This window comes from Stenella coeruleoalba (assembly GCF_951394435.1).
Source record: "Stenella coeruleoalba genome assembly, chromosome: 11".
Lineage (NCBI taxonomy): Eukaryota > Metazoa > Chordata > Mammalia > Artiodactyla > Delphinidae > Stenella > Stenella coeruleoalba.
Genome location: NC_137157.1, coordinates 59153249 through 59173901, shown reverse-complemented (window position 1 = coordinate 59173901; position 20653 = coordinate 59153249). Strand labels below are relative to the sequence as shown.

Here is a 20653-nt window from a genome sequence, read left to right as displayed (position 1 = left end):
TGATTGGGTTGTTTGTCACATCATGCATCTTTTTTTTTTTTTTTTTTTTTGCGGTACGCGGGCCTCTCACTGTTGTGGTCTCTTCCGTTGCGGAGCACAGGCTCTGGACGCGCAGGCTCAGTGGCCATGGCTCACGGGCCCAGCCACTCTGCGGCATGTGGGATCTTCCCAGACTGGGGCACGAACCCGTGTCCCCTGCATCGGCAGGCGGGCTCTCAACCACTGCGCCACCAGGGAAGCCCACATCATGCATCTTTGAGACAACTTTGTGTACTGGATTGGTAGAAACTTTTATACCCTACCTGGGGAAATGTTTCTCACTACTGTAAGTAATATTTACAGTTATTATTATTAGCAGCAGCAATGGGATCAAAGAGTCATGTGACTTAGGCTTTCTGCTCTTCTCACCATGAAATGAGATTCCTGAAAAAGTTCACCTCTTAATGTTTAGACTTATAAAAGTATACCTACGCTTTTATTCTTATTCTTTTGCATAGACTGCTGAGCACTGCTGGAGAAAATGACAAAACTATTCCCAATCCATGTTCTGCACCTTGAGCTGAGCCCTAATGCTATTCACCAATTCGACTATTAATACATATTTCTATTAATAAATATTATTCTTGTCCTTTCTCCATAGTGGTGATCTCAAATCTTTATGATCCTCCTCAAATTTCTTGCCTCATGCTTTTAATGATGACCCAACAGGAAAAAGAGAGAAACCAGTAAGCATATATTTCTTGACCTCCGCTCCAGACAACCAATGTAACTGTATTCACACCTGTCCTTTTTCCTTTCCTCTAAACTCTGGTAACCCCCATCTGTTCTCTGTATAATGAGTTTTGTTTTGTTTGTTTGTTTTGTTTTTAGATTCCACATAGAAGTGCAATCATATGGTATTTGGCTTCTCTGTCAGACTGATTTCCTTTAGCATAATACTTTTTTAAAGACGTTTTTATTGGAGTATAATTGCTTTACAATGGTGTGTTATTTTCTGCTCTATAACAAAGTGACATATACATATATCCCCATATCTCTTCCCTCTTGCGTCTCCCTCCCTCCCACTCTCTCTAGCCTACCCTTCTAGGTGGTCACAAAGCACTAAGCTGATCTCCCTGTGCTATGTGACTTCTTCCCACTAGCTATCTATTTTACATTTGGTAGTGTATATATGTCAATACCACTCTCTCACTTTGTCCCAGCTTACCCTTCCCCCTTCCCGTGTCCTCAAGTCCATTCTCTAGTAGGTCTGCGTCTTTATACTCTTGAGGTCCATGTATGTTGTTGAAAATGGTAAGATTTCTTTTTTTTTTTTAATGGCTGAGTAGTATTCCACTGTATACATATACCACCTCTTCTTTATCCATTTATCCACTGATGGACACACGTTGTTTCCATATCTTGGCTATTGTAAATAGTGCTGCCATGAACACAAGGGTGCATGTATCTTTCCAAATTAGTGTTTTCATTTTATTTGGCTAAACACTCAGAAAAGCAATTACTGGTAGTTCTAATTTTAATTTTTTGAAGAACCGCCATACTGTGTTCCATAGCAGCTGCATCAATTTACACTCCCATCAGCAGTTCATGAGGGTTCTCTTTTTTCCACATCCTTGCCAACACTTGATATTTGTTGTCTTTTTTACCATTTTGACAGGTGTGAGGTGCGATCACATTGTGGCTTTGACTTGCATTAGTGATGTTGAGCATCTTTCCATGTGCCTATTGACCTGATCTGTATGTCTTCCTTGGAAAAACGTCTATTCAGATCCTGCCTATTTTTTAAATAGATTGTTTGTTTTTCTTATTAATTGAGTTATATGAGTTCTTACATACTTTGGATATTAACTGCTTATTGGGTATATGATTTGAAAATATCTTCTCCCATTCAGTTGGCTGCCTTTTTATTTTGTTGATGGTTTCCTTCACTGTGCAGAAGCTTTTCAGTTTGATATAGTCCTATGTATTTACTTTTGCTTTGTTTCCATTGTTTCTGGAGTCAGAGCCAAAAAAAAAAAATATTGCTAAGATCAATGTTAAGGAGCCTACTGCCTATGCTTTTTTTTCCCTAGGATTTTTATGATGTCTGGTTTTACATTCAAGTCTTTAATCCATTTTGAGTTAATTTTTATGTATGGTGTAAGATAGTGGTCCAGTTTCATACTTTTGCATGTGGTTGTCTAGTTTTCTCAACATAATTTATTGAAGAGACTCTTCTTTCTTCACTGTATCTTCTTGCCTCCTTTGTTATAAATTGGTTAACCATACATGGGTGGGTTTATTTCTGGGCTCTCTTATCTGTTGCATCAATCTGTTTTTATGCCAATGCCATATTGTTTTTATGACTATAGGTTTGTAGTATAGTTTGAAATCAGGGAGTGTGATGCCTCCAGCTTTGTTTTTCTTTCTCAAGATTGCTTTGGCTGTTCAGGATCTTTTGTGATTCCATATACATTTTATGATTGTGTATTTGATTTATGTAAAAAATACCCTTGGTATTTTGAAAGAGATTGTACTGAATCTGTATATTGCTTTGGGTAGTAAGGAAGTTTTAATAATATTAATTCTTCTACTCCATGAGCATAAAATATCTTTCCATTTATTTGTGTTTTCTTCAATTCTTTCATTAATGTCTTATAGTTTTCAGTGTAGAGGTCTTTCACCTCCTTAGCAGTGCTTCTCATAAATGTGGTAAAGGTCAAATGATTTAAATTTCAGCAACAGGGCACCAATAAAAGGGCCATGAAGTTGAAATTCTTGAGAAAGGTGCAAATTATGAGGGATGAGTGTCATTCTTTGCCAGGAACTTGGAGGAAGATTAAGACTTCTCTGGAAGAGACTAAAAGATGGAGTGGGAGGGATGAAAGCTGATAGCTGGGAACAAGATCCTCTTTTAACAGAAAATGTGCCCTTGTGCTAATTACAGAAAGGTGCTCATCTTATATAGATAAATTAGGGGAAAAAAATAAACTCTCTCTTAGAAGAAGAAGACCCTTGAGATTATGGAAGGTAAGCTCAGTAGAGCTGGGTTCCAACCCCTATTTGCCTCTTCAAGTGAGTGTCTTTGTGAAATATGAGGACCACACCACTAGACACAGCTGCTGGCTGGGTGCTGCTACCACTTTCTATCCATGCTTGCACCTCTCCTATGCTTGACAACAAGTAGTAGATTAACACCTGGGACTAGATACAGAGATCCTGGGAGATAATTACAGATCCTGGAAGGGGCAGTAGATCTGAGGAACTGCCCCACCTAGTTCTGCCTTTGATGGTGGTGAGTGAATTTCCCTATCCGTGTTTCTTATGCAGTCTTTAATCTTGCCAGTGCTGAGCTGTTTTCATAGCTACTTCCCACTCCATGTGATCTCTTAAAGGATGATAGAGGAGTGGATTGAGAGAGATAGCTTATAGCTTTGTGAGAAGATTAATAAAGAAACTCATAGAACATTGGAATGATTTGGGAACCACTGTGACCCCCTGCCTCAGCTGAAGTCTGTGTCAGTGAAGAAGAGATCTCTCATTTTTCTAGGGGAATCATAAAAGGAAAATCTATAAAATCACCTCCTCATTTACCTGAGAGGCTAAGTGCATTGAATTTCTAAAGTTACTGTGTTTCATTGAATCTGATAAAACATTGTTTGTAAGACATAATTAATTTTGTATTCCATTAAGAAGACAAATATATGTATTTTATATATATATACACACACACACACACACACACACAAGTATATTGGTTGACACTGCCAACTGTTAGACTCATTCTATTTCAGAGATATTCAAGTGCAGAAAAATGTACATCTTAGAATAAGTGAAATATAGCATCTCTAAACACAGTAACTCCTGCTGTAATGAAATCCCATCACCTAGCAGAAAATGGAGTCTAGTTACATCTAGTTACTTATTTGAAATGTTTAACTCCTAGAAACTTCCTCCCTGGCAACTCAATTCCAATCTTTCTGTATACTGACCTTTAGTCAAAGATGGGACGTTTGTGAGAGGAACTGACGTTTTGGGTATTGCATGAATTGTCTAGAAAGGTATAATCATATAGATCCTACACAGCCTGCTTTGCTGGACAAATCGGCATTTTCTTGTGCGAGGCTGACATCTGCTGGACAAGTAACACTTGAGCAAAGCTTTGTTTTGCTATTTTAGAATAAATTAAAATTCTTGGCAGGGAAACCTAGCTGTGGTGCATATACTCCACATTTTCTATTCGAATTTGATAAGTTTAGCAGTTAATTTTCTTTTCAAATTTTGTATGCTGTGGCTGAGTTTCAATGAGCTTTAGAATGACAGCTTACCCTCGGGGCAACTTTAATATGTGAGGATAAAGCCCTTTAATTAAACTAGTCTTTCTTAACCCTCATGGGGTGTCAGAATCACTGTCTGTGAGAGACTGTTTATAAAGATGGCCACAGCAACCCTCCCATTCCACACTGCCTTTTCACAGTGTGACTCTGCCACTCCTATTAAAAAGTAAAGTCTGTTTTCCTTCCTTTTGAATCTAGGTAGGCTTTGTGCTTTGATTTCAGCAATAACATGTGGTAGAGGGGGCACTGTACAACTTAAAACGTATCCTTAAAAAGAGCCATTGCAACTTCAGTTTTTGCTGAACATCCACGTAAGAAAGACAAGTTAGACTACTGAAGAATGACTCACCACATGGAGAGAGTGCCCGCCTGCCTGCCTGACAGTCAGCAGAGAGATTCAGCACCAAGGCTAGCGCCAATAGGGTGAGCCCATTTAGACCTTCTAGTCCAGCCCAGTCAACTAGCCAAAAACAGCTGCATAAGTGAACCCAGATGAACCAAGCAGAAGAATCCCCCCCAGTAAACCCACTAAACAGCAAGAAATAATAAATAAGTTTTCCTTTAAGTCACTATATTTGGGGTGGTTTATTATGCAAAAATAGGTAACTGCTAACACTAGGAAACTTTTAAAGAAGAATAAACAATAATGCCCAAGTCCAAACCTAAGAGATTTGTATTTATTTTTATTAGGTGGAGTCCAGGAAATAGCAATTTTTTAAAAAGCCTGTAAGATTGGGATTCACTGATCTAAATATTTTGCCCATGATTACCTTTTCTAAAATCAGTAGCAGCAGCAACAGCAACGTCGTAACGGTTATTCCAGCATGGTGCATTACCTACACAAACTCTCTGTAAGGTTTCATAGGAGCAAACAAAGTTAAGTGAGCTTGGCAAGATTATTGAGCTAGTAGGAGGTAGGTCATTTGACTCCATATCTGAAATTTTTTCAACTACATATAGTAGATTGCTGTCTTCTGACATTTACCTCTTTTGTGAGTGACTGATACATACAAGCTATATATCTGGAGATGAAAGTTATGGGTAAGAGAGAACGTAGAGTGATTAGGACCCTAAACCCACAGATAATTAGAATTAAAGGAGTTAGAATCATAAAGACCTTTGTGATTCTGGACCAGTAACAATGAAATGTTGGTGTTAAACAAAAAGCTATTGGACTAGGAAGTGCAGTAAATAGTACTAAGACGTTCAAAATGGAGGGAACCCTAAGCAAGATGATTCATTTACTTAATTCAAGAAATATTTCAATTCTTCCTATCTTGGGAAAATCATTATCTCTGATGCCATATTCTCTGTGGTCCTAGCGGATAGGCAGTTGAAGTACCAGGAGATTAATTTCTGCTTAGTTTAAATAATAAATATTTAGTCAAATTTTTCAAAAAATAAAGGAAAGCTCTGAAAGAGTTAATACTCGAAATTCATATCTAGAGGAAAGACATTTTAGCTGCAATAACTACCTACATGAGATTCATTGTCCTTCTTTGAGGAGAGAAGGAGAGCTATGTACATCAGACCCTAGCTGCAGAATGGAACTCAGAGCCTAAATGAACATACATGTGAGATACATTGAGGACTCTTGCCTCAGTCCTATGATTTGGGCTGATTAGAAAGTAGCTAAAAGCAGGTGCTGGGGTATAAATCTCCATGGTTGGTCTTCATCTGGTTGGTCTTCACCTGTTGCAAACTACAATGCTTCTCAAACTTCAATGTGCAAGTAAATCACCTAAGGATCTTCATAAAATTTGATCCATTAGGTCGGGGGTGGGGAAGGGCTGGGATTCCACATTTCTAACAAAATCCCAAATGATGCTAATACTGCTGATCTGCAGACTACATTTTGAATATTAAGGTTATACAGAATTTTCCCCCCGAGCAACAGTTCTCAGACTGTGATCACCAGACCAACAGCATTGACATCACTTGAGAATTTGTTAGAAATGCAAATTCCTAGGCCCTGTCCAGATCTATTCAATCAGAAACTCTGGGAGTTGGGACCCAGCCATCTGTAGTGTCACAAGCCCTCCAGGTGATTTTGATGCTAAAGTTTGAGAACCACTGATCTAGAAAAGTATTTATCCAGCCATAACAGAATTACACTAGGAGCTTTAAAACAAAAAAAATCAGTCCCTGGGCTCCACGCCATGCCAATTAAATCAGAAGGCAGGATGTGGGACACTTCACTGTGAGTATTTTTAAAAATCTTCCCATGTGCTTACAATGTGCAGTGAGGTTTGAGAAACACACACACACACACACACACGAGAGAGAGAGAGAGAGAGAGAGAGAGAGAGAGAGAGAGAGAGAGAGATCCACTTCACTTACTTCCTGAGTCTTTGCCAGCAAAAGTCTGGTAGAGGTGGTGGTTTCTGGATCTGCTGGGCCAGTGGCTCTCTTCCTCCTCACTGTTGCTTTGCACCTGTAACCAAGATCCCGGCAGAACTCAGTCAGTGCCAGTGTTGGAGAAAAGTGCAGAATGGCAGATGGCTGTAAGGGAAAGAGGCTGAATGTACTTGAGAGACTTGGCCTCTTCTCTTGTGGTAGGAGCCTGGTAGTGAGGAAGGCAGGAACAGCTCTACACTCAATGAGAGGTGACATACATGCAAATGACACTGCAAATCATCATGGCTTCTCTTTGTGGCAAGGATCTGAGGGCTTTTCCTCGAGACTCTAGCACTTGATGGCAGTACTGTCCATAGACCCAGGCAAGAAGAATTCCAAGTTTTAGAGAGCTCATGGGATGAAGAGTTGGTGGACCTAGAGGATGTGTCCACTTTGATCTTGTACTACCCCTTCTAGACCATGCTCTGGATACCCAGAATACCCCCAAATGCTATTCAAATGGTCCCAAGCCTGTTTCAGGGAAATGCATTGGCTTTGCCTCGTGTCTGTTCTCTCAAAGACCAGCCTTTCTCCTAGTGTATGCACTCCCAGGCCTGAGTGATGACTAATGGTTATATGTGTGGGTAGGGGGTTTGTGGCATTTGTATATGCAGGCTGGGGTGTTCACATATGTAGTGCAAAATCCCTTATGGTGCAGGGCAGATCTGGCCATGGGAAGAGAAGGGGACAGGATGGGGAGGGTCTCTGCCCACCCTGCCATGTTCTAGCACTGAAGTCCTAAGAGTGAGAATTCTAGATTTGAACCTGAACTTCTAGGACTTTGCGGTTACATGCTTGTCAAGGTAGAAGAGAAGATTTTATTTAATCGTGTTTAGCCTAGTGTGTAACCTCTATCTGTACTCTTGTGTGGATCCCACAAATGACAGGGGCAGGTGTGCTTGATGAGAAACTTCAGTGAAGATCAGATTAGATAAGGAATTAGAAAAATAGTGCTAGAAACCTGGGCACTCTTAAGAAACCAGGCTCATTTCTTTTTCTCCCTCCTTGTATATTAACCCATTCCCAAAGGTTTCTGAATATAATTCAAGAATTGAAAAAATAAAACAAATAAATAAATAAATAAATAAGAATCGATATATCTGGCAAGGAAAAGGAGCCTGGATTTCCTTTACCCAAGGGAAGGAATCCAGAGCCTTTCTCTGCCAGCCTCTCCCTCACTTTCAACCCACTCACCTCCAAGTCCAAAGTGTCCTGCAGCTGCTGGGTTAGAGATCGGTGCAGTTCTGTTCTCTCTTGGCCCTGTTTCCATTTCTGTTGGATGGTGGACAGGTCCAGTGATTTAACCTTCCTGCCCATGGGATTCTTCTGAAACAGACTCTTTCTTGCTCTGCTCTTTCTTTTCCAGAAGGTCTCATCCTTGGTTGAATGGGCTTCCTTACTGGTGGCTTGTAGACCCCACAGCTGTCTCTTTACCTGTGCAGGGTCTGTGCTCCACTGTAGATCTGCTCTGGGCACAGAATGTGTGCAACAGGGGTTAGAATCCAGAGTTTCTGATGGTTCTTGCAATGTGGACATCCCCTGCTGTGTTTCCTCTTTAAAGCAGAGGGCACATGGACAGGAAGAAGTGGGCAGCTTTGTACCCCTGATGGGGGGCACAGGATCTCCCTGTGGGACTGGCCCAAACCCAGGGTCTTGCTGGAGGACCAACTTCTCTCCTCGCACTCTGTCCATCACTTCCCACACCACCTGGTCTAAACTGTTCCTTTTGGGGGTGTGGTCGGGTGGTGACAGCCTATCTCGTGGGCACGTGTACAGGCACATCTTGGAGATGGCTTTCCGGAGGCGCTCTCTGGGTGAGTGAGGTTCAGGTTCTGGGGCCAGAATCTTGATGGATGGCACATCAGTTGCGTTGCAATTCCAGAACATGTGGGATGGTGTGAACTTTTGGACAGGGGTCTTAGATACGTAGGAATAGAGACAGAAGAAGGCATCGGCGGTGACGGCCAGTGTTTGCACTTGCTTAAACCTGCCTGAGTGCAAGGGTTGAAGATGGTGAGTCTAGGGGTCATCAGCAAATTACTTCTTGAATCTTTCCCTTCAATAACCTTCCTAAAACCCAAAATTCAGAAAGAAGGTGCCATTTCCAGCGTTTCTCCCATTTAGATTTCTGACACCCAGGATTCTCTTTCTTGACCTTGACTTTTTGACTCCCTATCCCAAATAGTCCAAAACTTAATTCTATACGGGATGAAAAACTTTTCTGTATCTTGATTTAGCATATCCTTTCTGCTGTCAGTATACCATGGTCTCTATCACTGTGTTTGCCATAGATGACAAACATGACTAAAAAGGGCAAAACTAACATTATTTTCTTAGTAAGAAAACTTTAGGGTTATAGAAGTCTTCTTTGATAGCAGCAAATTTGAGGGATAGCAATTACTAGGCAATGGACAGGGGTAGAGAAATTTAGATGAACTGTATCATTTCTGCTAGACTTTGCTTCTCAAAGTGTGGCCAGTAGTCCAGTAGCATTGGCATTACTTGGGAATTTATTGCAAATACAGACTCTCAGACTGTAACCCACACATCTACAATATCCTTCAGTAATTCATACATACACCCATGTTGGAAAAGCACTGTGATAAACCATATATCCCTTAAACTGTAAGTGTCCTAAAGGCAAGAATCATGTTTCTCTTGCCTAGCTGCTGTTCTTCCAGAATTTAACAACTAATTATGTACTTGGCACATAAAATAAATTCAATAAATCATCCTCAATCTTTAGTGTGCGTAAGAATCATCTAAAGTGCTTGTGCAAATACTCCAACTCAAAATCCTTGTTCCAGCAGGTGGAGCTCAGAAGCGTAGTTTTACCAAGTTTTTAAGTTGAATCTGTTGCAAAGAATCTGAAACAGCACTGTCAGAAACACTATGTTGGGGGGCTGTAAAACAATATAATTTGAAATATATTGTAACATATAGAATAAAATAGAGACTTTTATCCCTCATCCAGGTAGAGAAGTCCTCTCGTATCTTTCCTTAGTATGGAATTGGGACAACTGAAATCATTGTTTCCCTAGACGTGGTCTAAGTATTATACATAAGAATCATCGGCGTGCTTACTTAACATAAATAATCCTGAGCCCTTCCTTCTCTGGAAGAAAAGCCTATGACTATGAATGTTTTATTAACTCCTGCACAATTTAACATAATTAACAGAACCACTGCCCTAAATGGAAATGATTTTAATGCAGTGGCTATAAATGGGGAACATTCAATAATTCCAACTGAGAAATAGAAAATGGGGACAAGATTTAAAGACATTGTTCCTATTTGATTTGGCTAAAAGAGAGAAGATCTAAAGAAAGTAATAGTGATATGAGGTCTCTTGAAGACAATTTCTTCAAGAGAGAGAAGAGAAGTCAAAGTTCTCTATCTTCACTGAAGACAGCATAGGAAGAAACAGACACAAGAGACAAAGGGTCGAGTGAAGCTGACCAAGAGAAAGTAGTATTTAGAGCCACTGATCCCTGTTGTGAATGACTGCAGGCTGGGGAGAAGTTGAGCATATATCTGTGGTAACACTCACTGGCCAGCATGAGGCACGGGTCTTCCATCTCAATCCTCCGCACCTGGGACTTCAGGAAGAGCTGGAAATCAATGCCTTTGGCCTGAGACGGAGTGGTGAAAAATCGGGCAGGAATTCGAGAAGTGTCTTTGTGGTCCTCCTGGCCAAAGCCCAGACTGAAAAGGACATCTTCTGCATCTTCTTGCACCTTGTCCAGAATCTCTGAGATGCTGCAAAGAGGGGGTTTGGGTAAACAAGCAAAGCTTTGAGACACAGGGTAATCCAGAGTTATCTAATAAAAGTGTCAGGAGACTGAGATACCTTTCTGGCCATTTCTCCATCTACCACTGTGACTGAGAAAAGCTTTCACTGCTCTGAATCTAAACTCTCTGTCTGAAACATGGGAATTACAATCTCGGCCTGGTTTAAAAACGGAACGAGATTCTGTCATGACTACAGTGATTACAGATGAATGAAAATTTGCTATGAGAGGGACCTGAAAAATCAAAAGCAGTCTAGATGCAAAGAAACCTTGCAGTTGTGTTATTAACCTGTCAGTTCCCACTTGCACATACTGTGACACAGCTGGCTTTTGCCAAGCGCTTTGTAACTTGCTACCCAGCTTGTGCCAATGGCTGTGTGGAACACCCAGGCAATGAGTGGGTAAGGAACATAAAACTCATTTTATTCTCACCCTGAGGATAAAATTTTATCTATACAGGTATGCTCAAAACCTGATTTTGAGAAGTAGGCCCCTTTACAGCACAATTTCAGGACAGAAGTCCTGCATTACAGACCAAACACTTTCTCTCCGTCTCTGTCTGTCTCTCGGGGGAGCTGTGAATTATTGGAGGCTTTGACTAATCACTGCTACTCTCTTCAGAAAGGATGCTGGGCTTTTTGATCCAAATCGAGACCATCTTATTCAAGTAATAGCTGGATAATTCGAATACCTGGATCTATTCTCGTGCATTCCTCCTAACTGCCAATTTTTTTTTTTTTTTTTTTTTTTTTTTTTTTTTTGTGGTACGCGGGCCTCTCACTGCTGTGGCCTCTCCCGTTGCGGAGCACAGGCTCCGAATGCGCCATGGCTCACGGGCCCAGCCGCTCCGCGGCATGTGGGATCCTCCCGGATCGGCGCACGAACCCGTGTCCCCTGCATCGACAGGCGGACTCTCAACCACTGCGCCACCAGGGAAGCTCCTAACTGCCAATTTTATCTTCATGATCCTAAGTGTCCTTATCTGAATTGTGGGCATACGACTAGATCACCGAGGAGGGGGGAGATCAAGGTGGCAGAGAAGGAAGACGCTGAGTTCACCCACCCCAACGAACAGATCAAAAATACATCTCCATGAGGAGCAACTCTCGCTGAAAACACATTGGAGACTGATACACTCTTACACAGCCAAGGCTGTAAAGCAAGATCTACATGGAGTTGGGTAGGAAGAGTAGAGAAACAGTCAGGTCAGGACCTGCATCCCTGCAAGGGGACACAGAGGAAGAGGGGGAATTACATGGGCTCTGAGATCCTCCCTGGGGAGTGGGCGGTTCAAACCACAAATTGGGCACCCCAGCCCTAGGGTCTGATGCTGGGCAGAGGAGTCCCATTAGCTGACTTGAAAACCAGTGGGACTAACAGGAGGGCTGCAGGAACCCTAGACTCTGCTCGCGAAGAGAGCGCACTCGTTCGCTGACTCCCTGAGACAAGGAGGAGGAAGCAGATTGAAAGTGCCTTGACTTTGGCCATCTTCCTGTGACCCACACGGGGCACCCACTCTAGTCCCTCTTGCTCCATGGTGCAGCTCTCCACTAGGGTGAAGGCTGCCATTACTAAGAAGAGTGTGTAGCTGTGGGCGATGGAGCTGGCTTGGACCTGGCGCTACATCTGAACCGGGCAATGGCAGCCATTACTGGCGCTCCCAGCAGAGGCAGATGGAGAGCGGTCTGGAACTCTGACTCGTGTGCCAGGACCGCTCCCCAATGGGCCCTTGCTTGCAATGGGCACCTGCCTCAGCCCTTCTTGCTCCAGCCCTGCTCCCCTCTGGGGCGAAGGTACCAATGCTGGGATGCAGGAGAGCACACACTCAGAGGGAATGGAACCAGTTCAGACCTGACCCTCAGGAATTCTGCTCCAACAACTTAGGACACAGTCTTGCCCCGGATAGGGTGCTGTGAGCCACTGAGCACAGGAGAAGCCCTGGCTCACACCAGGCTCTGGCTCTAGCCCTTCCATCTCCAGCCACAGCTTCCACTAAGGTGACAGCTGCCAGCACACCTCGTGGGGGAGAGGTGACTTGTGTCCACTTCAGACCCGGTTATAAAGCTATAGTCATCAGAGCAGTTTGGTACGGGCACAAAAGCAGATATATAGATCAATGGAACAGAATAGAGAGCCCAGAAAAAAAAACCATGCACTTATAGTGCATGAGTATACAATGGGGAAACAAGAGTATCCAATGGGGAAAAGACTGTCTCTTTAATAAGTGGTGCTGGGAAATTGAAGAGCTACATGTAAAAGAATTCGAAAATTTTCTCACTCTGTATAAAAAAATAAACTCAAAATGGGTGAACACTGTTCCATAAGAACAGAAGTCATAAAACTCCTAGAAGAAAACACAAGCAGAACACTCTTTGACATAAATTGTAGCAATATTTTCTTGGATCTCTCTCATAAGGCAAAGGAAACAAAAGCTAAAATGGACAAATGGCACTTATTAAAGCCTTTTGCACAGTAAAGGAAATCACTGATAGAATGAAAAGACAACTTACTAAATGGGAGAAAATATTTTCAAATGATATGACTGATAATGGGTTGATATCCAAAATGTATAAATAGCTCATACATCTCAATATCAAAAAACAAAGAACGTAATTAAAAAATGGGCAGAAGACCTCAATAGACATTTTCCCAAAGAAAACATACAGATGGCCAGTAGGCACATGAAAAGATGCTCAACATTGCTAATTATCAGAGAATTGGAAATCAAAACTACAATGAGGGGCTTCCCTGGTGGCGCAGTGGTTGAGAGTCCGCCTGCCGATGCAGGGGACACGGGTTCGTGCCCCGGTCCGGGATGATCCCACATGCCGCGGAGCAGCTGGGCCCGTGAGCCATGGCCGCAGAGTCTGCGCGTCCGGAGCCTGTGCTCCTCAACAGGAGAGGCCACAGCAGTACCTTTTTTTTATTGCATACCGCAAAAAAAAAAAAAAAAAAAAAAAAACTACAATGAGGTATCACCTCACACCAGTCAGAATGGCCATCATCAAAAAGCCTACAGGGCTTCCCTGGTGGCACAGTGGTTAAGAATCCGCCTGCCAATGCAGGGTACATGTGTTTGATCCCTGGTAGGGGAAGATCCCACATGCCGTGGAGCAACTAAGACCGTGAGCCAAAACTACCGAGCCTGCACTCTAGAGCCCAAGAGCCACAACTACTGAGCCCACATGCTGCAACTACTGAAGCCCATGCGCCTAGTGCCTGTGCTCCACAACAAGAGAAGCCACTGCAATGAGAAGCTTGCGCACTGCAATGAAGAGTAGCCCCGCTCGCTGCAACTAGAGAAAGCCCACGTGCAGCAACAAAGACCCAACACAGCCAAAAACAAATTAAAAAAAAAAATGTCTACAAATAATAAATGCTGGAGAGGGTGTGGAACAAAGGGGACCCTCCTACACTGTTGGTGGGAATGTAAATTGGGCAGTCACTATGCAGAACAGTATGGAGATTCCTCAAAAAAGCCAAAAACAGAGTTACCATATGATCCAGCAATCCTACTCCTGGACACATATCCAGAAAAGATGAAAACTCTAATTTGAAAGATACATTCACTCCATTGTTCATAGCAGCACTATTTACAGCCAAGACATGGAAGCAACTTAAATGTCCATCAACAGATGAATGGATAAAGAAGATGTGGTATATATATATACAATGGAATATTGCTCAGCCATAAAAAAGAATGAACTAATGCCATTTACAGCAACATGGATAAATCTAGAAATGATCATACTAAGTGAAGTAAGTCAGACAGAGACAGATAACTATCACATGATATCACTTATATGTAGAATCTAAAAAAATGATTCCAATGAACTTATTTACAAAACAGAAATAGACTCACAGACATAGAAAACAAACTTAAGGTTACCAAAGGCGATAGCAGAGGATGGGGAGAGATAAATTAGGAGTTTGCAATTAACACATATACACTACGATATATAAAACAGTAAACAATAAGGACCTACTATGCAGCACAGGGAACTAGACTCAATATCTTGCAATAACCTATAATGGGAAAGAATCTGAAAAAGAATATATATATATATATATATATACACACACATATATGTGTATATATATATCTGAATCACTTTTCTGTACACCTGAAGCATTCTAAATCAAATATACTTCGAAAAAACTTTTAATGCAGATATTTGAGTCTCATCTCCAGAGATTCTGTGTTAACTGAACTGGGGTGTTGCCAGGGCTAAGGTTCAATAAAGACGTATCACTAAAGATAGTTAAGAGCTAATAAGGTCGCAAGTTCAAACTCTGACTCCAAATTCCAAACAATTTTGATTATAGCACACTAGTTTTCATCACTTTCCATCTTGTTTTAAAGTTATCTGTGTGTGTATTTTGTTCACCCTATAGGCTTGGTGGGCTCCTGCGGGCAAACTCTTTGTCTGCTTCATCTTCAAATTCCACACAGTCATTGCCTGGCCTGCATTTGGGGGTACAAAGTTATCTGAATGAATCAATGTTTTATTGCCTCAATCAACTAATCAATCAATCAATTAATACATTTATTGATTGTTTACTGAGTACTTATAAGTCCAGGCACTGTGATGGTATCGATACTACACCTCTTGGGGTACAAGGTTCAGGGGAGGAGACACCTGTATTTTACACACAGCATCCAGCTCTGAGCAGCAGATTCCTCTGCATCCCTGCTATTCTTGAAGCAAATATTGTTATGCTTGTCAAGTATGTGACTACATAAAAGCTCTAGCAGTATATCCCAGAAAAAAAACTGGCAACGGTTCTTAGTTCCATTCTCTTCTACCTCTCATCTTCCCCGCCCTTACACCCCTGCCAAACTTGGCACCTACCTTGAACTAGTCTTGTTGGTCCCACCAGTCATGCTACTGGAAGCCAAACTGCAGCCAAGATCCAGTAGCTGCCCAGGCCGGGCTGTCTCCAGGAAGCTCCTGCAGGGATCAACGCTGAAGTCATACTAATCTTGTGAGCAGTCTGCACCCTGGTTCCTAGACATGCCCTGCTGGGCACTGTCACTCCATGCTGGGTACCTTTGAACCATCTACTGTAAAAACTCAATCTATGGTCTCATTCCGAGTTGGAAATCTCACCCTCTATTGTGAATCTTCAGCTCTTTGTTTTTAATTTCTTGGACTCTGACACCCACCCCAGTTCAGTAGGTCCTGAAGGAGACATCGTTCAGCCTGGCTCAACCGAACACTTACCTGGAGAAGAGTTTGCTGTTGGCGGCCAACAGTGTGGCTGGACAAGGAACAGAAAGGCAAAGAAAAAGTTAGAAGGGAAAATGCAAATCACCTAAGCTGTCCCTCCGAGTATAAAACTCAGCCCCCTCTGTTCCCCTCTGCCACTACTATAGGCCCCTGAATCCCATGAACTCTGTTCTTTATGTAAGTATCTGAAGATTATCAAACACAGACCTGGACAAATATAGCAGAGAAAAACTGGCCCCGAGCCTCTGAACTTCTGAACCATGCCTGGTGTCCAGACAAGAGTTTCTCTGTCCTGAGGAGGACAGAGTCATTCAGGCACCCAGGCTAGTGTTCCTGCCTCGCCACGTGAGTCTCTACGGGTCCCAGAAGACACTGGTAGGTTGCGGTACCTCCATCCTTTATCCCAGCCCTTATTTTCCTCCAATGGAGTCTCTCTCTTACGCCCAGTACTCAGACTGCCTGGGGCTTCCTATACAGAAAACCATCTCAAAGATGTCTGGGCAGCCACTTTTATGGTGACTTTATATATTCAGGGGCCAAAGGAAAGCTCCAATGATGGACCAGTAGATGTCTTGATAGGCTGGTGAGGAAGTATTTCTGGGCATGTGACACTTTCTGAGTTTTCCATTAGATCAGATGAGATGGCTCTTTCCCTGCAGATAAGACTCCAGGGATGGGCTGCTTCTTTCTGCAGTTCTCCCCTTCCATTCTATCCTTAATTCATCCAGTAGATAGCCTCTTCCTCAATTCCAACCTCAGAGAGCTGTGCCACTTACCTTCTGCTCCGAGGGTCAAGTCATCTTCAAAGCTGGTTCCATGGCTGGGGCACCCTGTCAAATAATAAGGCAAAGGCTGCAGAAAATCAGGCTTGGACTCACACACACACGCACACACATACAATCACACATTAGTATACACATCTACACCACACAATTACATCATACATCCACATGTTTGAAAAACTACCCCAGCCACACAGATACTAACTCAGAAGTCACATTCATATTTTGATTTAAAAAATCACGTAAAAACTCACCTATAATTAACCTGTCCCCTATATCACATAGTCACGTACACAATCTTCTGCCAAAGAACTGGCACATGGGGGTATGCACTCACACGTAAACATACATACGTAGACACACATTTTATTTTATTTTGAATTTTATTTTATTTATTTTTTTATACAGCAAGTTCTTATTAGTTATCCATTTAATATATATTAGTGTATATATGTCAATCCCAATCTCCCAATTCATCCCACCACCACACCCCCGTCACTTTTCCCCCTTGGTGTCCATACGTTTGTTCTCTACATCCACACATATTTTATAAAGCTCGTTTTCCATAGCAGTGGTTGTTAGCTGAGCAGCCACTAACAGGAGCTAACCTTTGAGGACTAGTCAGCCTGTGGGCTCTGACCCAACACTTACTCTATCCTCTGGGCCTCCTGGACTGTCTTATGACCACTAATAGGTGTTCTGTAGGCAGTGAAAAGATAGCATCTTACGCACGCATACACACATGCACACACACACACACACAGCCGTGTCACTGTCTAAGGTAGAGGAACAAGAGGAGAAAGAACAGAGCCTCTGCTTACCGTTGTGGATCGGCTGTCCTGCTTCCTCAAAAAACCCTTCTTCAAAGTATCTAAAAACCAAAAAGAATCTCATAGGTTTAAATCACTACATTTTCGAAAGGGCTTTTCTTCAAATATTTCCCACAAGTTCACGTAATTTTCCAATGAGAGTCAGTAGTATTTAAATTGCTTTTATGTTGAAGAAAATGGAGAGTGATGATTTGACTGACAAATCCATAGAGGTAGTCAGAAGGTGCTGTATTTTATTTTATTTTATTTATTTTTTTTGTTCATCACATTTATTCATTTTCATCCTAATTAATAATAAATAGAATTAGTTAAAGCAGGAATAATGGATTTGAGATTTGTTAGATAATGGACTTGAGAGTTGTTAGAGATCTTGCCAACATAGAGACACACAACACAATTTCTTACATAAAATAATTTTACATCCCAAGGAAATTATCAGTATGATACACACACACACACACACACACACACACACACATATATATATATATATATATATATACACACATAAAACTTCATAAACTGCCAAGGTGCTGTATTTTAGATTGTGCTACCATTGTGCTGATAACAGTGTCCCAAGTCAGTTTAGCAATGATTCTTCAGTAGCTAGGAAATAGGAAAGATACGGAAGCAAAACTGGAGAAATATATTTACAGAAGCAGGGGTCTGGGTGCCATAAACTTTCCATCAGAAATACAAATATTGAAACTAAGAAAAAACTCTTAGGAGGTCATCTTATCTACCTACACCTCCTTCCTTTTCTTTGAGCCCCATTGCTGCTGAGTAGCACGTCTTTCAGGAAGCAGCAGGAACCGCCTCTTGGTTAGAGATTACATTTCTACATTTTGAGATATGGGCTTATCAAACATTTACTGTCTCCACAGGAAGAACAACTGGAATTCAGCATACATGGTAGTGAGAAACAACTTAAATGAGGAAGAAATTCGCTGTCTCAAACGGGTGATTGAAGTTGTCTGTGAAAAAGCTTTGAACAGGGACTGGAGCACCTGGACTCCAGTCCTGGCTCCTGGCTGCTGCTATGCTCCCAAATATTAAGTAAGGGGATTTAGATGCCTAGATATTATCATTATCTAAGTTCACTTCCAACACCGACATGTTGTGAGTTTTATAGTTGGCTTTCCTGAAAGTTTTAAAAATGGAAGTTGCACATGATGCTTTGAATGTAATCTCAAATGGAGGCTGGAATAGAGAAGAGTTGTTCAAGTGAGTTAACAGGGAAACTGACTGGAGAGCATCCATTGGAGCTGGTCTTAAACGAGCCTTCTCCTTTATCAGTCTCCAGAGATCTAGGCACCTCTCAGGCTATTGGAGTATCAGTTCACGAAATGTTTATTAATGAAAATGGGCTTACAGACTCAACGTCTGTAGAACGAGCTGTGTTTAATTTTACAAAATAAATCCCTACATATATAGACATCTTTTGCTGGTACTTTCCTTTCAATAGTGAAAAGATCAACAATATTGTCTAAAATCTGGATTTTTACATGTCCTCATGAGAAAAACTATACATCAATATATGCTATAAAATGTGGAATGATACTCAAGGTAATTAAGAATGGGTAACTAATAAACACAACTAGAACTACAAGTACATACTTCTCTTCCTAATATATAATTACATAAAGATATATATTATAATACTACAAACGTGTCAGTGTATATATAACATTACAAATATTAGTATAAATTAATATTTCCTATTACTATTAAAAAACATTATGATAACAATATAGTCAACTACTAGAATGCTGAGATCTACTGTTGCATTTAATGCTTGTGCTGTAGCTACACAGTAATGCGACTACTAAAGCCTACAATTACTATAACTACAATAAAACACACTACTGTTACACTTCTAGGTATGCGATCAATGGAAATGCCTGTATACGTTCACCAAAAGAAACAATGTTTATAATAACTCAGAATTGGCAGACCTCCAAATCTCTAGTTATTGTAAAACGGATAAATTGCACGATCAATAGACAATGCTACACAACAATGGAAAAGAATGAGCTATTGCTGGATGCAAACACATGGATGAACATCACAAACATAATGCTGAACAAAAAAAAGGACACATAATACAGTGCATATTGTATGGTTCGATTTATGTAAAGTTTAAAAAGTACAAAATTTATCTTTGATGCTACAAGTCAGGGTACTGGTTACCCTTGGAAGCAGGGCAGTGAACAGAAGGGGACAGAAGGAGCTTCTGGAGTGCTGGTGATGTTCTATTTCAGATTTCATCACTATATTCCCTTTGAGAAAATTCATTGAACCGTATATTTAAGACTCGTTTATTTTTCAGTAAATACTTTATACTTCAACACAATTTATATTGCTATTATTTTATATTTATATGTATACATATGTATATTTATATTTACATACAGCTTTATTTAGGTATAATTGATACACAAGGAACTGCACATATTTAATGTGTGCAACTTGATGAGCTTGGACATAGGTAAACACTGGTGATACCATCTATCACCCATCGAACTAACAGACACATCCAACAACTCCCAGAGTATCCTTATTTCCCTTTGATTTTTTTTTTTTTGGAAGTAAGAACACTTAATATGAGATTTACCCTCTTAACAAATTTTGAAGTGCACAATACCATATTGTTAGCTATAGGCACTATGTTGTACAGCAGGTCGCTAGAATTTATTCATCTAGCATAGCTGAAATTTACATCCATTGAGTTGCACGACAATTTATATTAAAAAGAAAAATGCTACTGATATGTATGCTATACTTCAATAAAATTTACATTAAAAAATACCACTGATAAAATTCCTTATTTGCCCAAAGCAAAATTTAGTAACACAATATTTGTTGGGTGTGCATCTTTCATTTCTGTTTTCTAGCTGTGCCCTACCAGGCATGTCCATAGGCTCTAGATGAGGACCAGCTCAGGCTGACCCTTGTGATGGTATGCTTTTCTGTGTGTATGTGGAATACACCACAGAAGTATGGACATAGGCCTGGATCTGTTGATCCATGCTCAGCTCCTCTGAGCATGGTGGTTTGAAATTTCATGTCCCTCATCCAAGTCCCAGGCCTTTCATGAGTTATCGCTTAGGACATAAAATCTATGACTAGAGACTAGATCCATAGCTGCTCCTCTCCGCATTTGCGCTGAAAGGTCCCTTAGCATCATTTCAAGTCTGACGTAGAAGAGCCAAGCTACTGCTCTTCCTGTATACCCCATTCATAAACAAAGAGTAGGGAGGAGGATTGGACTGTGAGAAGAAGCATGTAGCTATTTTTAGCTTCTTC

At 41.2% G+C, this 20653-nt stretch overlaps 1 protein-coding gene across 2 annotated transcripts in view; it reads right to left on the bottom strand.

Annotated features, from left to right (window-relative positions):
• Nucleotides 1-20653, bottom strand: part of TESPA1 (thymocyte expressed, positive selection associated 1) — a 127003-nt gene that overhangs the window by 2370 nt on the left and 103980 nt on the right. For both annotated transcript variants that reach the window (XM_079936931.1, XM_079936932.1), the window contains exons 4-10: nucleotides 17339-17388; nucleotides 16512-16565; nucleotides 15730-15766; nucleotides 15358-15456; nucleotides 10264-10472; nucleotides 7908-8704; nucleotides 6657-6750 (exon numbers count right to left, since the gene is read on the bottom strand). In XM_079936931.1, coding sequence (XP_079793057.1) covers nucleotides 6657-6750; nucleotides 7908-8704; nucleotides 10264-10472; nucleotides 15358-15456; nucleotides 15730-15766; nucleotides 16512-16565; nucleotides 17339-17388 — 1340 coding nt within the window. The remainder of the gene's footprint in view (nucleotides 1-6656; nucleotides 6751-7907; nucleotides 8705-10263; nucleotides 10473-15357; nucleotides 15457-15729; nucleotides 15767-16511; nucleotides 16566-17338; nucleotides 17389-20653) is intronic.